Here is a 17,317-nt window from a genome sequence, read left to right as displayed (position 1 = left end):
GGGTTTCTGGTGGTGGGTACAGCGACTACTCCCTTCTCCCACTTTTTATGATGGCTTTCTTATGAGAATGGGTGAAGGCAAAACAGCTGTGGTTGTAGTGAACAATGTTAATTATTTGATTTGCGGCTACTCGTTTTACAGTGGCTTCGTATACCAAAAAATGGGAGGGGGGAGCAGGCTATCTCTGGCACTGGATTACCAATTTACTCTTTGCCTTTAACGATGGGATTGTCTGAACTAAAGTTAAGAGGTTGGTAGCCCTTTTTTGATGTGTTCGGTTTTGCAGCTTTTACACACTGCCTTTCCACATGATTTTTCTCAATGAATGTCTGTAGAATTTAGCACAGTATGTGGGTTCACATTCATGTTAAGTATCACGACAGCTACATATTTTCTCAACCCCTTGGCTGCCTTTTCCTTGAACAGAAAAGTTTCCTGGGCCTCCTTTGTATAGGATTTGGGGTGGGGTGTTCTCTTTGAGCTGCCTGCATGTTTGCAGGCTGTGGGTCTTGGTAGCCTCTAGTCCTGATTGGCCCTCCCAGCCTTTGCTAAGGATATGTGGGACCAGTAATACTTACTCTCTAAATCTGCCCCCATTTCTGTTAAATGGGCATCATGGTATTGTCTTTTTGCTCATAGTATTGCCACTGATGATTAATTTTGCTTATTACAGGGTTTTTCTCTTACTGTGAATACTTGGTACAAGGGCAGAATGAAGTATGCGCTTGTCTGCCTGTTGCTCATTGGCAGTGTATTTGCTGCTGATGACGACGACAAAAAGGAAGATGTGGGGACTGTGGTTGGCATTGATCTGGGAACCACATATTCCTGGTAAGTAAAAGAAGGGTGCCTATTTGATTGAGTGGCTTCTGTGTGTCTTGAATAGCTTATGGCCACTGCACCAAAATATGGCCAAGATTTGATGCAGTGTTGTGAACCGTCATTCTGCACTAGTGTATGCAAATTAATTGTACTGTACTACTATTTTAATGCACTTAGTACAAGTCAGGGGAGTAACAATATGATAGCTATGCAGCTCAAACTATTTTGATTCAATGTAGTCTTACAGCTAAAAGCTTGAGTACTGGCCAGAAACATTAGTATTAACCTGTTTAGCCCAGAGGATACAACTACAGTGGTGCCCCGCAAGACGGAAAACTCGCTAGACGAAAGAGTTTTCCGTTTTGGAGGTGCTTCGCAAAACGAATTTCCTGTGGGCTTGCTTCGCAAGACGAAATGTCTTGCGAGTTCCTGCGGGTTTTTTTCCCTCCCCCCCCCTTTTTCTAAGCCGCTAAGCCACTAAGCCGTCAATGGGCTTGCTTCGCAAGACGAAAAAACCGCTAGACAAAGAGACTCGCGGAACGGATTCTTTTCGTCTTGCGAGGCACCACTGTAGCTTACTTGTTGCACCTCTTCACAGGGCTCAGATTTTTGGCTTGATTTGCTTGATTTTCTCCTGTTTGCTGTTGGTTTTATGTGAATTCTGTTTTGTTTTTTTGTTGGTGTTCCTTTTTTCTTGGTTGTGTTAGTGCATTTTAATGTACTGTATTTCAGGTGTATTATATTTTGTGAACCACCCAGAAGGCTTTAAATAATACATATATTTTAAAAAGTAACTTCCATTCTCTTTTACAGTGTTGGTGTTTTCAAGAATGGGCGTGTGGAGATAATTGCTAATGACCAGGGTAACAGAATCACACCCTCCTATGTGGCCTTCACACCAGAGGGGGAACGTCTTATAGGTGATGCAGCAAAGAACCAGCTGACTTCAAACCCTGAGAATACTGTATTTGATGCCAAGCGCCTCATTGGTAGAACATGGAATGATCCTTCTGTGCAGCAGGATATAAAATACCTACCTTTCAAGGTACTCATTTTGTGCCTTTTATGTTATGGTATATATAAAGTACATTGAACACCTTTTGGTGTGAAATTTGAACCCAGCCTGTCCCCAATCGTAGCACTGTCTTAGAGACACTAGGTCACTAAGCAATGTATGAATTGTTTTTCCAGTCCACACAACTTATGGCACTGCTTTCACTCTGCTTAAGATACCAGCATCCAAGCATGAGTTATTCTGCATCTGGCAACCCGATGGGCAGGTTGTCTGGTCCTGCCGCTTCTTCAATGGAACCTCTTTAAGTCCACCACAATATTAATATTGTAGATGGTGTGCTTTTGGTTTGTAACCATGTCCACTTGTACTTGTCTTTACAGGTCATCGAAAAGAAGTCCAAGCCCCATATTCAGGTTGATATTGGAGGTGGCCAAATGAAGACCTTTGCCCCAGAAGAAATTTCAGCAATGGTTCTGACTAAAATGAAGGAGACTGCTGAGGCCTACTTGGGAAAGAAGGTAAGATGATGTTTCCGCTGGAGCACACAAGCAAAAAGAATAGGCACTGAGGGGAGCCTTCGTGAATCTACCGTGTATGGAGATTGGCCAGTGCTTGGTCTAATCTTTTGCTGCTTACTCTAGTTAGCAGCAGGTCTCAATGCCTTTCTGGTCTAGAGATCATTCTAAACTGGCTTGAACATGTAATATTCTACTTACAGTGTTAAGTGCTCTGCCACTGAGCTTTGATGCCTCCTAACAGGCCTGGCTGCTTGTACACGAGGAGTCCCTGCTTTTTTGGTTCCCCAAGACATAAAATGGATGGGGGTGGTAGAATTGTTCTCCAAGCTGAGAAGGCCAATCTGTAGCCTTCTGGATGTGTTTTAATTCCAATTTCCAATATCTCTGACAGTTGACAATGCTGGATGGGGCTGATGAGAGCCCTGCAGCATCTAGAGGGCAACAGGCAATCCACTCCTCTAAATAGTCTTGAAAGGTGCATTCTAGACAATCGGGCTCCCCACCCCCCCAAAAAACCCTTTATTAGATGTTAATTTGGAAACAGCAATCAGAATTACTCTCATTCTTCTCCAGGTCACCCATGCTGTTGTCACTGTGCCAGCTTACTTCAACGATGCGCAGCGTCAGGCTACAAAGGATGCTGGTACTATTGCAGGGCTGAATGTCATGAGAATAATCAATGAGCCGTAAGTAGGGTTTTAATAGTCTTTTGCCAGTATTTGGAGTTTGTGTGGGCTTTTCTCACATTTACCAAACTAACAAGTTGCTCTTTCTTACAGGACTGCTGCTGCTATTGCTTATGGCCTAGACAAGAGGGAGGGCGAGAAGAACATCCTTGTCTTTGATTTGGGTGGTGGAACCTTTGATGTCTCCCTCCTCACAATTGATAATGGTGTCTTTGAAGTTGTGGCAACCAATGGAGACACTCACCTGGGTGGGGAAGACTTTGACCAGCGTGTAATGGAACACTTCATCAAGCTCTACAAGAAGAAAACTGGAAAGGATGTTCGGAAGGACAACAGAGCTGTTCAGAAGCTTCGTCGAGAAGTTGAAAAGGCCAAAAGAGCGCTTTCTTCTCAACACCAATCTAGAATTGAGATTGAATCCTTCTTTGAAGGAGAAGACTTCTCTGAAACCTTGACAAGAGCAAAATTTGAAGAACTGAACATGGTAGGTATCTTGAATTTTAAAATAGGTTGTTTCTAATAAAATGGCTCTACTATTTGGAGCAATTGCTGTACACAAAACATAAAATTGGGAGAGAAGTAAGATTATAGTAACGTAATAACATGTAGTACATGCGCGTCATGGGAAAAATAAGGTGGTGCCCTCCTGTGTGAAACTCCCAAGTTACAAGAGAAAAATAAGGTGGTGCCACTTCCAAGACACTATGCTGGTCAAACTGCACCAACAGCAGAGAATAAATTGGTTCCCTAATGGCTTGAGTCAAAATTGCTTGCCCTCTAAAACAGTGTTTCCCAACCTTGGGCCTCCAGCTGTTTTTGAACTACAATTCCCATCATCCCTGACCACTGGTCTTGCTAGCTAGGGATGATGGGAGTTGTAGTCCAGAAACAGCTGGAGGCCCAAGGTTGGGAAACACTGCTCTAAAAGATAGCAGTGACTGATCTTTGTAGATTCTCCTGTTAAAGAAAAATGAGATAATAAGAGTAGGCCCATCTGATCTCAAATAGCATCATACATGGGCATCTTGGGGGCGGGATGTATCTGATAATTTAGTGACCGTATCATCTTGTGGCCTTATTCTCTGATTGCCTTTCCACATCAATTAAGTGATTTTAAATTCTGCTTGTAGGATCTCTTCCGTTCCACCATGAAACCTGTCCAGAAAGTCCTAGAGGATGCAGACCTAAAGAAGTCTGACATTGATGAAATTGTGCTTGTTGGTGGCTCTACTCGCATCCCCAAGATACAGCAGCTTGTGAAAGAATTTTTCAATGGCAAGGAACCCTCTCGTGGAATCAATCCTGATGAAGCTGTAGCTTATGGTGCTGCTGTGCAGGCTGGTGTACTCTCTGGGGATCAAGATACTGGTAAGTCTGAGTGACTTAAATGCTGCATGAGGTGTTGGGCAGAGTAGCCTGTACAAGTGAAAAGCTTCCAGTCAGCCTCATAACTGTTTGGAATGGAAGATCTTTGTCTTTGCTGGTTGTCATGTTTGTCACTACAGCTAGATAAATTATGGTGATGCTTCATTGCTTAAAACCTCCTTTTCATTCTTAGGGGATCTGGTGCTGCTTGACGTGTGTCCTCTGACCTTGGGCATTGAAACTGTTGGTGGAGTAATGACCAAACTTATCCCAAGGAACACTGTTGTCCCCACCAAGAAATCACAGATCTTCTCCACAGCTTCAGATAACCAGCCAACTGTGACAATTAAGGTTTATGAAGGTAAGTGGCCGACCAACATCATTTGGTTTGGAAACTTTTAGAGATTTTTGTCTTCTGGGCAGTAAAGAGTAAAAGGTGACTCCAACACAGCTTAATTTTGCAATGCATGTTTCCACATTTGTGAGGTTCCTTAACATGCTTTGAGTATCACTAGCTGTTGATTATTAATAGAAACACAAGTGAGCTGCCTTTAAAAAATGATAATCTTGTACTTGCATGATTACCAGAGTATAATCTGAGTGATTTCATGTGAAATGAAATTTCCCCCCTGTAGGAGAACGTCCTCTTACAAAGGATAATCATCTCTTGGGAACTTTCGATCTGACTGGAATCCCTCCTGCTCCCCGTGGCGTCCCTCAGATTGAAGTTACCTTTGAAATAGATGTGAACGGAATCCTTCGTGTTACGGCTGAGGACAAGGGCACAGGCAACAAAAATAAGATCACCATCACCAATGACCAGAATCGTCTTACTCCAGAAGAAATTGAGAGGATGGTCAATGATGCAGAGAAGTTTGCTGAGGAAGACAAAAAGCTGAAAGAGCGGATTGATGCTAGGAATGAGCTGGAAAGTTATGCCTACTCACTGAAAAACCAGATTGGAGATAAGGAGAAGCTCGGTGGCAAGTTGTCATCTGAAGACAAAGAAACAATAGAGAAGGCTGTAGAGGAAAAGATTGAGTGGCTAGAGAGTCACCAAGATAGTGACATCGAGGAATTCAAAGCCCAAAAGAAGGAACTGGAAGAGGTGGTGCAACCAATTGTGGGCAAGTTGTATGGTAGTGCAGGCCCACCCCCTACCGAGGAAGAAGCAGCAGGAGGAGATAAGGATGAATTGTAGACATCAGTTTCCTAGATGTTGATGCTGTAAATATTGGACTTTGAACTTTTGTTTAAACTATTTGAACTCTAGATTTGGAATGTGATCTGAATCTTCACATTGGGTGGAGTTGGAAATGCTAGCCCAAAAGTGGCTGTATACTGCTTTTCGTTAGCAGTTGATAAATGTCCAGCAGGGGGGTGGGCAACCTGACACGGGGAGCGGGTGAAGTATTGAAACCATTCTATTTAACAAGTTGGGTTGTGTGTGTTATGTGGAGAACTTTTCTACCCTCCACAAGTGACAACAATAAATTTGTTACTTACACTGGATCTGGGTCTATTTGATCTTTGTAACACAAAATGCTTATAGGAACTAAGAACACACCAGGACCAGAGCTATGGTTCTGTCTGCATGCTTCTTGGGTCTGACCCCCTCAGACACCAACTTCCTCAGAGCAGAATACAATTGGGCGAAGAATTATTCCCATGCATGTCTGCTAGGTGGTAACAGGCCATTGGGTGATGACTTGGCATATTTGGACAAGCCACAGAAACATTAGAATCAGAATTGTTACAGTTACAAGATACCTCAGGGTCATCTAGTGGTCCTTAATGTTTACATGTTTTGTTTCTAGATGAAAAGTGATGTGTAAATGAGCTCAGAGTACGTATGCATTATTGTGCCAGGTCAGAATACCTCAAGTTGGATCTCTGAATAATTTTAAGTAATTTCCGGCCCAGAAATATACAAGAGAGAAGCTAAGGGCTGGACCAAGCGCACAAAGGAGATGATTTTGGATAAATTAATCCCTAGCTTTATCAGCTGCTCAACTCTGCAGTTTGCTTGATCACACAAGAAGCAGCCCATCTACTATTTTAGTTAACCATAACTAACTCTGAGAGCCATGATGTGTTGCTTATTTAATATTCAAGCTGTCTGGCTCTTTAATCAACATAAGCTAATGCAATGAAACCACTTGGCCAATAACCTGTGTTAATTACAATCTGCTGCCCATTGCTGGCAAAAGCTGTGTGCCCTTAGGAGTTAATGGTACTTTCCTATCTGTACTGAACTGTTTCAGTGCAGTAAATCTGTTATATGGGAAATTGTCCAATCCTGAACCCTCCAGCACTAATCCTTATTAGCTTCTTCTAACACATCCTGATTCATCCCATTGTTGGCAAGAGAGCACCATTTGGGGTTCAGTGCCTGTAGAAACTACACATTTCATTTTCTGAGGGTCTTATTTCACTTCCATGGTAGTAATATGAAGCAGTCAACCACCCAAATTTGATTAAAGGAGGGCAACTCACTTGTATTTTATTAAACACTCCCCTTCCTTTCCCAGCCATTCCAGCCACTGGACACACTGAAACTTTCAAGAGGCAGAAATATGCGCACACACTTAATTTGTAGTCCTCCGGCACAAAATGTGGATTGTCTTGCATTACAAGGAGGGAGGCAGATTTAGATTATTAAACATTTATTTAAAACATTTTACTTAAGAAGAGTTACAGCACTGTCTTTGTAGATTTCCCCTTTAATATCCATTCCACCAAACACTAAGCACAAGTGTTCATCTGGGCAGCCTTGAGATAGATTGTCTCCATTAGAGCCTCCAGCTCCTTCCTTCCTGTTGCTGTCCTCACTGGAAGTCACTTTCCACGGAACAACACACATAGACTGGTCCAGACGAGCAGAAGGCACAGGAGTTTTAAACTCCAACTTTGTCCAATGTCCCTTTTCTGCAGTTAAAAATAAATAAATAGAAAACTATGCAAAAAAAGAGGGGGGAGCAGCAGCAGCTTGTAAATTAAAGCATCACTATTTGTCAATCTTGAAGAGAGCTGGAAAATCAGACCTGAAGCTTCTACAGGGAGTGGAAATATTGGGGATCTCTTTTCCCTCTTAACATTTTAAGTGACATACACGTGAATAGTGATGGCTGCCAGCTGTATGGTTTTAAAAGCAGCAAAGAAAGATTCTTGGAGGATATGGCAAACCAGTTGTTTGGAATCAAAAAGGGGAGACTGCAGTTTCGCACAATTTCTGCTTGCAGGTTCCTGACTGAGAACAGTATGTGGGGCTATTTAGACCAGAAGGGCTCTTGTGGGTGTTAAGGAACACTGAAACACTGAGCGGCTCTTGGGCACCTTTCAAACTATTCCCATCTAGACCAGGAGTAAGAAACTCATGGCCTGCCAGATGCTGTTGGATTCCTAACTTCCATTAGCTCCAACCAGCATGGCCAAGGGCGGGGGTTCAGCAACATATTGCAGAGCCACAAGTTCAGATGGGTTGGGTAAAAATAATAAATTACGTACTATTATTCCTGATCTAGCCCACTGCTGCCTAATACTGAGAGCAGCTCCTCAAGGTTTCCACTAGTGAGATAGGAGAGAGAGAAGCCTCTTTCCTATCACCTGCTGCAAAAGATACTTTTAACTGGAGAATATTTGGGATTAAACCTGGGACCTTTCTGCATGCAAAACACCTCTTTCACTGAGCTATAGATGCTTTTGATAAACATGAAGCTGCCTTATTCCATATCAGATTTCTTTTGCACACGGAGCCCAGGTGTGCCTACTCTGAATTGACCACAACTTTCCAGGATTGCAAGCAAATCTGTTTCAATATCCCTTGTTCCCTGATGCTCCTCCTCCACCTTGTTAAAAATTGCAGGCTCAAGGGACTGAGCCTGGGACCTTTTTCATGCAACAGGTGAGCACGACCTCCGATCTACTACTCCCACTCCCTTTAGTATGTGGTGACTGTGTTTATAATCTGGGGCGGGGGGGGGGGGTCACACTACATAATCAGAGGCCACATAAGCACTCTCTGTTTTGGATTACAACACCCATCAACTTCAGCCACTACTAGCTTCAGATAAGGTTGTCATGTGGGGAGGTTACATGGCTGGGGCTGCCATCTCAAAATTGCTGGCAATGGCACATACACAAAGAGGACTCCACAGTACAGTGGTGCCTCGCAAGATGAAAATAATCCGTTCTGCGAGTCTCTTCCTCTAGCGGTTTTTTCGTCTTGCAAAGCATCCCTATTAGCGGATTAGCGCTATTAGCGGCTATTAGCGGCTTAGCGACTTAGAAAAAGGGGGGGGAGGGAAAAGACTCGCAAGACGTTTTCGTCTTGTGAAGCAAGCCCATAGGGAAATTTGTCTTGCAAAGCGCCTCGAAAAACGGAAAACCCTTTCGTCTAGCGGGTTTTTCATCTTGCGAGGCATTCGTCTTGCGGGGCACCACTGTATAATGTTCCCGATGGAAGCTAAGCAAAGATATCATAAGAAGCACCCACCTATGTGATATTTATACATTGTGTCCAGTGCTCCTGTTGGGTCCATTCCACCAAATATATACAAATGACCCTGAAACACAACTGCTGAGTGGGCTGCCCGCCCTGCTGGTACAGATCCAGTAGCCGACAGGGTCTCCCACTTCATTTCAGCTGCAAGCACATTAAACCAATCCACATCAGTGCTCATCAGGTGCAAAGCTTAAGCAAATTGAGCTTGAAACACACATAACAGGGCTGCATGCACATTCAGCGATTCTGCAACAGGAAAATGAATTTGGTAAAGAGTTTGGGACAGTTAACTTCAAAGTTAAAGTTTCTAGCTGTAATGACAGCAAAGATTATTGGGGGCGGTGGCTCAAACAGATGGGAAATGCCTGTAAAATAGGAATCAAAGGAAGGCTAAATGGTATTTAGAATTTATATTTCACATTAATGTCTGCCTTTCCATAAAGGAATTTATGGCAGCATACATGGTTATCCTCCCCTTTCCTCCCTTGTATCCTCACAACCCTGCACGGTAGGTTAGACTGAGAGATTATGCCTAACCTAAGGTCACCTAGAGAGATCTGAGTGGGGATCTGATTCCTCGTCTTCCTAGATCATGTCAAACGCTACCCACTACCCCACACCACCTCTTAAGGCTGTACCACAATTCTGTAGTAACACAGCCTGCAGGTGGAAACTGTAATCCGGATCCTACAGTATTTCTCACATTCTTAGCCTTTAAGGCTTTATAATGTGTGGCTTCTAAAAACTAAAGATCTATGGGTTGTTGTTTTTTTAAGGCAAGGTGGGAAGATAATCCCTTTTCACAAAGTTTGCACCACTGAGTACTTACTTGTATCAAAGCAGAAGAGATCATCAAAAAAGGTATCACCAGCCAATCCGCCATGTATGTAGAGCCTGTTCTCGACAGCCACCACGGCATGGCCATGTCGAGGAGCAGGAGGGTTGCCCCGAACTTCTGGTTGCAGCCATGTCAAAGTGGCTACAGGTGGCAAGAGATAAATGTATTAAGATGAAGCAACAGCTACCTCAAGGGCCTTGCTCCCTGCTTCCCACACATAGGGTTAAAAGGCCTACATTAGTCATGTTTATCCATTTCAACGGGTTTTCTCTAAGTAGGACTAACAGGATTCAACTCCTACTTTGCTCCATCTGCTGCCAGGCCCAGGGGAATCAGCTAAACATTTGGTTTGGGAAATATCTGCACAGGAGCAGAGGAAGCTTACCAGAGTCAAAGATGTGAAGCTGCTGGTCTTTGACTGGATCCACCCCTTTATCACCTCCTCCAAATACATATAAACGGTCCCCAATCACTGCTGAGGATGTATGATAAGTCCGAGGGGATGGTGGAGTGCCGCTCACCTTAGGGCTCATCCACGTTCCAGCTTCTAACATGGAAAACAAAAATATTTGTAAGCTAAGCTACAATATTGAAAAATTGGGGATTGCACACAAGTAAGTTATAGGCACAGAAAAAGAGGGTGGGTGCAAATTACACGTCACATGTGGAAGAAAGAAATGGAATTCCTAGTCCCTTTGGTTACCAGGCAAGTGCTTAAATGCAAGGCTAATTTAGTGGTACTTTACAGTTACAGATAGGTAGCCGTGTTGGTCTGCCATAGTCAAAACAAAACAAATTCCTTCCAGTAGCACCTTAAAGACCAACTAAGTCAGTTCTTGGTATGAGCTTTCGTGTGCATGCACACTTCTTCTTATCTGAAGAAGTGTGCATGCACACGAAAGCTCATACCAAGAACTGACTTAGTTGGTCTTTAAGGTGCTACTGGAAGGAATTTGTTTTGTTTTGTTAGTGGTACTTTGATTCAAAGGAATGTCAAAGAGAAACTAGAACTTGAAACTACTGAACTGTAGTTCCTCAAGAGATTTAGTGCTATAAGTTAGGGACTGAATTGAAACATTTTGTGGGTTTTAAATCAAATTACATGTGCCAGTTTGCTGACCAATGGCTTGGATGTTAGGATGTTATAAACCAACTATTTTGTGTGTATGTCAATGGCCACTGATAAAACACAATTATCACAATCTCTACATATTATTTCCTTCTGATCTCACAATTCCACCTTCTGACCCACCAGTGCAGTAACTCAGGATAATACTTCATGCATCTAAAGAAGCAAAAGCTGATGCCATAATAAATTTATTAGATATAGAAGGTGACACAATATACTGTTGTTTTTGCTGCAGTACAATAACTCAGCTACCACTCTGAAATGAATTTTATTGTTATTTTCATCATCTAACAGATAGCCAGTGTGGTGTAGTGGTAAGATTGTTGGACTAAGTCCTGAGAAACTAGGGTTCAACCCCCTGACTAAGGCCAAGTGAACTTGGACCACTCACTCTCTCCTAGCTTAACCTACCTCACTGGGTTGTTGTGAGGATAACCATTCTCAAGAGAGCTATATTTGCTGCTCTGAGCTCCTTGGTGGGATAGTGGGATGCAAATATACTGGATATGAATGAATTTAGAAATTGGACAGCTGCATGTTTGAAATCTTAAAAAAAAAAAAATACTCCAAGAAGTAATAAAATGAAAAGGAAATAACTAATACTCACGGAGGTCCAGAACTTGCACACAATTCCTGTTCCCAGTTTCACTGGCTCCTCCAAACACCCAGAGGCTCGTGGGCCAACTTGTGGGAATGAAGGTGGCATGCTCATACCGCGGCAAGAGACCCCGCCAGGCAGGTGCCATCCAGCAGTGTGCATCTGGGAGCCAGAAAGACACGTAAGAGCTGGTAGTGGGATCAGGCCAAAGGCGGCTCATCTAGTTCAGCATCCTGTTCTCACAGCAGTGCCTGATTTCGGGCAGTGTAGGTGCTTCCCATACATAGGGCACCAAAAAAGGAGAGCCAAATTGAGATGGTCCATTTCGGTGTGCCAAATTTTGTCATAACTCAGCGCACCTTATTACCAAAGATTACCATAGTCTGCCCCTGCTCAGGGGCCAGCCAGATGCCCCAATGCAAAGCCCACAAGCAGGACCTAAAATCAGCAGCACTCTCTGCAATTGCTGTCAGGTAAAGGGTGGGAGGCGGGTGGCGCTGTGCGTTAAACTACAGAGCCTAGGACTTGCCAATCAGAAGGTTGGCGGTTTGAATCCCCACGACGGGGTGAGCTCCCGTCGCTTGGTGCCTGCTCCTGCCAACCTAGCAGTTCAAAAGCACGTCAAAGTGCAAGTAGATATATAGGTACCGCTCCGGCGGGAAGGTAAACGGCGTTTCCGTGCGCTGCTCTGGTTCGCCAGAAGCGGCTTAGTCATGCTGGCCACATGACCCGGAAGCTGTACGCCGGCTCCCTTGGCCAATAAAGCGAGATGAGCGCTGCAACCCCAGAGTCGGTCACGATTGGACCTAATGGTCAGGGGTCCCTTTACCTTTACCTAAAGGGTGGATGGGCAGGACTTTCCCAAAATGGCCTGGTGGGCCAAATGGAGTGGATTGGTGAGCCAAGTTTGGCCCTATGGCAATGGCACCATCAGGGCAGAGCTTTTTGGAAGAAGTCCAGGGCACCAAAATGCCACAGGGCTCCTTTGCGTGTCGAGACCCCGCAGCCACCCCCTCGTTGGAAAATAACTCACACAAGGACAGAGATATTAAGTTTATGTTATTGGGCAAATTTGGCCACAACTTTATTGAATTACAGAATGTGAGCGGTATTGGCTTAGGCATTGATTGACTATATCTGACTCCTGCCCGCTGTGCAGTAAGTCCGGTAAGGGTAAACCACCAGTAGGGGGAGCCCTGTCCATGCAAGAGGAAGTCCTCCGGCTCACTCCTCAGTTTAAACTGTCCCCGGCTACACCCCACCGGCCAGCGGATTGGCTGGCCGGGCTCTGACGTGGCCAGGATCCCCCCCCCCCGGGCTATGGGGGACAAAGTGTCCCTCCCCCCAGGGAGTGGGTGGCCACATGGTCCACTGCAACTCTTCCCCACTGGGAAGTGGAGCGGATTTACCACATTTGGAAACCTGGTGAAGAAATACAGATTGCCATCTAAAGAGGGAGAAAGAACCCTATGAATCCAGGATCTAAAATTACTGCATTGCAGCCATGAGGACCAGGAACCTGCTTTTTTTTTTTTACAAACAAAAAACAAAAGCAGTTTGCTTGAGAAGCTGAATTCTGCCACATATCACATGCTTCCTTCCTGCTCTAATGACACTCTAGCCCTTACCAAGATCCATGACGTAGGAGTCAGCAAAACTGCCACTCGGGTCTGCTCCCCCAACAAGGATGACTTTCCCTTTCCTGCTGCCTGGCTCTGCAGGAGGTAGGTACAAGGAATTCTGCCCCACACGGGCACAGGGACTGTCCCCAGGTAGGAGAAGGGCATACCTGGCATGGAGAAATAAGCAAAAGGGATCTCAGAAAGGCTGCTGTTCCATGTGGAGCAGAAGATGGAGCATGTCTCTTTAAGCCTGCAATGCTATCTATGCACACTTACCCAGGAGTAAACACCACTGAACAAACATGCATAAATGGTGTAGTAGCTACTAGGATGAGCCGGGAACCAGGATAACCCTGGGCTATGAACTCAGTCAGAGAGTCTTAGGGAAGTCATTCTCAGCCTCTCCATCTACAACATGGGGATAAAACAAGGCTGGGTAACCTTGCTGGGCTGTTCTATGGATTATTGAGGGCGTATGTGCAAAATAGTGTGAATACCCCAATCTTATTATTCATACAAGAGTGAAACAAACTGTTGCAGTATGGACTCTGCCAGACAGCCTCTCTTCCAGGATACTCCATTCCACCACCAAATTTTCTCTTCCCTGCTTCTCAGAAGCCAGTCATTATTCCTTGCTCAGTGTGTACATTTCACCCTAAGTGAGCTGTTTTGCCCTCTCTGGGTCCAATCACTCCCCCCCCCCCAAAAAGTTAGTTTTAAACTTTTGAAAAACTTCAAGCTCTTCCAAGCCTGTTGTGTGTGAGTGGTGCTGTTTTACCTACATGAGATCACATACCAGAAGATGCTATGCAGCGTTTGCCAAATGGATGCCCTCCAGGTATTGGGGACTACAACTCCCATCAGCTCCAGCCAACAGGGTCGTTGTTATCCAGAAGATCTGAAATGCACCTTCTTGGCAAAGACTGTCTTCTCTCTGTCCCATCAACACCAGAAGCCCATTAGGTGGTGACAGGAGAGAGAGCCCCTTCTGTGGCTGCTCCCCTAGATAGGATTCCCTCCCAAGAGAGGTTAGATGAGCTCCCTCTTTGTTATCCTTCCACCAGCAGGCTAAGGCCTTCCTGTTCAGACAGGCCTTTGGAAACTTAAGGTACAGGCGATGCTGACCACTGGGCTGTTGTCAAGACAAACAGGATTTCAATTACTGGTTCCAAATGTGTTCTGGTGTATTTTAAACTATTGTTCCTAACTAGTTTGTTTTTATTACTTTGTATTTTATAATGCTGCTTCAAAATGTTGAATCTCAACTTGGGAGAAAGCTGGGATATAAATATAATAGGCAAACGAATAAATAATACACAGTAGTATACAGGATAGCATCCTCACCCCCTGGTACACCAGATTTCTACAACCTGATGTACAGTCATGTTCTTTTGAGGATAACGAGAATTGTTCTTTAAACCATTTGGAGGGCATCAGGGTTGGGGGAAGTTGATGTGCACAACATTTTTAAAATTTAGTTTTTAACTGAGGTTTGCATATTTCAAAAGAAAGAGCCACAACACAATCATAAGGTAATACTACCAATATATAAATTACCAGAGTCGCCACCCCCTACAGTGATAAACAAGATCCATACCCCACACAACAATTCAAAATGTACAGTAAGTGTGGTGTTAGAGTGTTGGACTAGGGGTCTGGGAAACAAAATTCCAAGTCTGCACTTAGCCATGACGCTCACTGGGTGTCCTAGAGTCAGCCCCTTCACTCTCAGCCTAACCTACCTCACAGGGTTGTTTTGAGCATAAAGCGGGAAGAAAGAGAACTATAAGGGCCACCATGAGCAGCTTTGAATAAAAGATGGGCTATAAAATAAACATGGCAATACAATTAATATAAAAACCTGTCAAAAGCAGCATTAGAACATTGTAGGTGTTGTCTCCCCCCTTTTATTGGATTTTTCTTTACAAAACACAATACTGTAATTCTTTCTTTTTTTAAGTATTTACTTAATGCATTTTCATTAGTACAGTAATGCAAGAATTCTCACTGATGCGTGCAGACCATTTGACAGGGCTGCAGGAGATCAGGGCCCTGCCTCGCGGAGCCTACGGTCTAAAATTCAACCTAGGAAAGCAACAGCAGAAATGAATGGCGCGCAAGAAATCGGAGGCAGGAGTAAATATCGGAGGCAGAATCTTGTAAAGTAAGGGCTATTATTAATTTAAGCCTCTGGCCGCAAGCAGAGTTTGACTGCATATTGCATGTCATCTTCCGCAAGTTAATACTCCCTTTGAAAGGCTATTCCCCTCTGCTGGGGGGCACAGGAGAGAGAACTCCCTGATCGATGGCTGTCCCTTCCAGGTAAGGCTGAAGCGGATCCAGGGGGCCCACGCCTCAGTTCAGAACCGACCTCCCCGCACCCTGTTTCTCTTTGCACGTCAACTCCCTCAAACTGCATCCCACGTGCACTGATGCCCCGCCTCGAGAACGCACCAGTTGCCTTCCTCCGGGTTTCCTCCAGGCTTCAGCTCCAGCAGCGCCGTCCGCGAGCCCGGCTCCGGCCCCATGGATGCAGGCCGAGAGAGAGGGGTGAGATAAAAAAAACCGACGCCCCGCCCCCGGGTCCGTTGCTAGACGACCCGCAGCTCCGCCCTCAGCGTGGCCACTGTGCAAGCGGACAGCGCTTCACGGTAAAACCACCCCGCTGCTGCACACTTTTAAATTGCATATTCTTTCTCCTCAGTTCATTCTAAGGTGCAGCATACTTTTCTCCCCGCTTATTTTTTTTTAAAGAAAGAAGGCCACGTGAGAGCGTTTCTGAGCATGTGCAGATCTCGTCCCATTTCATCACACAAGCTGTTACTTCCTCTTGCTTCAGATGTGTGGGATTGCTGGTGGCCAGGCTGCTATTAATATGTTTATAAGGTGTATCATGTATATTTATATAAAATATTTCTTATTTATATCTGTTTATTCAAAATGCCTTACAAGGAGTTGCATCCAACTGAGAGTAGGCCTACTGAAATCGATGGGCCTGTCCATTAATTACAATGGGTCTATGCTCTGTGTATGCCTAACATTAGATACAGACCAGCATTTTTTACCTGCCCTCCACCATGTGGTCCCCATGTGGGTTACACAACAACTGCTTAATAAATATAAAATTACAACAAAAACAACAGAATTCCAGACAAAAGCAGCACAAATACAGATTAATCCAAAGAGAGGAGTCAACTACAGTGGTACCTCGGGTTAAGAACTTAATTTGTTCTGGAGGTCCGTTCTTAACCTTAAACTGATCTTAACCTGAAGCACCACTTTAGCTAATGGGGCCTCCCGCTGCTGCTGCTGCGCTGCTCCCCTGCAATTTCTGTTCTCATCCTGAAGCAAAGTTCTTAACCTGAGGTAATATTTCTGGGTTAGCGGAGTCTGTAACCTGAAGCGTCTGTAACCTGAAGCATCTGTAACCCGAGGTACCACTGTAAAAGATACTTTAATGACTGCAGTTTCTGGATGAAACATGAGGGAAGCCCCATATAGAGTGCATTGTAGTTATCTGGTCTTGACAGAATTGGTTGACAGCTCTCAGGATCTATTGGGTTACAAATGATTTGTGGCACATCAGCCACCATCCCTTGTTTAAAAATATTTGTTTCTTTCATCCAGTTAAGTCCTCTTTGCTGCAGTCTAGGAAAAGCCTCACTTTTTCCTCTCAGCACCTATAAGTTAGTTTAGCCCATCCTCAGATATGATTACGGTAATCTGTGGCATAGCCAGTTCTGGAACACTGCACTTACAAAAAGAAGTAACAAAAAAGATTAGAAGAATAGGAACACCAGTTGCCAAGAACAGTTTTATTTCATATCTTATTCTTTGGCGATCACTCGTAGCCGAGTAAGATTGTTTTCCATGAACATGATTTTAACAGTGAGTCCGTAAGTGACTATGGAGGCCAATTCTGGATCCACACATCCTTCCACAGTGGGGACATAGGTTTCCGGGCGGGAGTTGATCACAGTGAGGGTTTGCCAAGCATTCCTTCCTCTTAGCACGTTTCTCCCTTTTATCCTGAGTCTGAGTGTCTTCAAAGCCCATGACACCTTTGGTAAAGGCTGTTCTCCAATTGCAGCACTTGCAGGCTAAGGTTTCCCAGTTGTTGGTGTCTATACTACATTTTTAAAGATTTGCCTTGAGAGAGTCTTTAAAACTTTTTTGTTGACCACCAGCATTCCTCTTTCCATTTTAAAGTTCAGAATAGA

At 44.3% G+C, this 17,317-nt stretch overlaps 2 protein-coding genes across 3 annotated transcripts; one reads left to right on the top strand and one right to left on the bottom strand.

Annotated features, from left to right (window-relative positions):
* The first annotated feature begins 658 nt into the window (after nucleotides 1-658).
* Nucleotides 659-5,918, top strand: HSPA5 (heat shock protein family A (Hsp70) member 5). Its single transcript, XM_081847599.1, has 8 exons — nucleotides 659-831; nucleotides 1,636-1,867; nucleotides 2,218-2,355; nucleotides 2,929-3,041; nucleotides 3,135-3,525; nucleotides 4,172-4,409; nucleotides 4,600-4,767; nucleotides 5,042-5,918. The coding sequence occupies exons 1-8, from the start codon at nucleotides 713-715 to the stop codon at nucleotides 5,605-5,607; spliced, it is 1,965 nt and encodes a 654-aa protein (XP_081703725.1). The 5' UTR covers nucleotides 659-712; the 3' UTR covers nucleotides 5,608-5,918.
* A 1,137-nt stretch (nucleotides 5,919-7,055) lies between these two features.
* RABEPK (Rab9 effector protein with kelch motifs) lies at nucleotides 7,056-15,856 on the bottom strand. Of its 2 annotated transcripts, XM_081847738.1 has the most exons (8): nucleotides 15,552-15,856; nucleotides 13,374-13,505; nucleotides 13,104-13,264; nucleotides 11,485-11,637; nucleotides 10,134-10,295; nucleotides 9,740-9,889; nucleotides 8,902-9,051; nucleotides 7,056-7,334 (listed from the first exon to the last, which is right to left on the bottom strand). In XM_081847738.1, the coding sequence occupies exons 2-8, from the start codon at nucleotides 13,403-13,405 to the stop codon at nucleotides 7,087-7,089; spliced, it is 1,056 nt and encodes a 351-aa protein (XP_081703864.1). In that variant the 5' UTR covers nucleotides 13,406-13,505; nucleotides 15,552-15,856; the 3' UTR covers nucleotides 7,056-7,086. The 2 variants fall into 2 exon arrangements, with proteins under 2 accessions (XP_081703864.1, XP_081703863.1); XM_081847737.1 differs by lacking the exon at nucleotides 13,374-13,505 and having other exon boundaries at nucleotides 15,552-15,855.
* Nucleotides 15,857-17,317: the final 1,461 nt, after the last annotated feature.

This window comes from Podarcis erhardii (assembly GCF_964252035.2).
Source record: "Podarcis erhardii genome assembly, chromosome: Z".
In the NCBI taxonomy this organism is placed as follows: Eukaryota; Metazoa; Chordata; class Lepidosauria; order Squamata; family Lacertidae; genus Podarcis; species Podarcis erhardii.
This window is presented reverse-complemented; position numbering and strand designations above follow the sequence as displayed.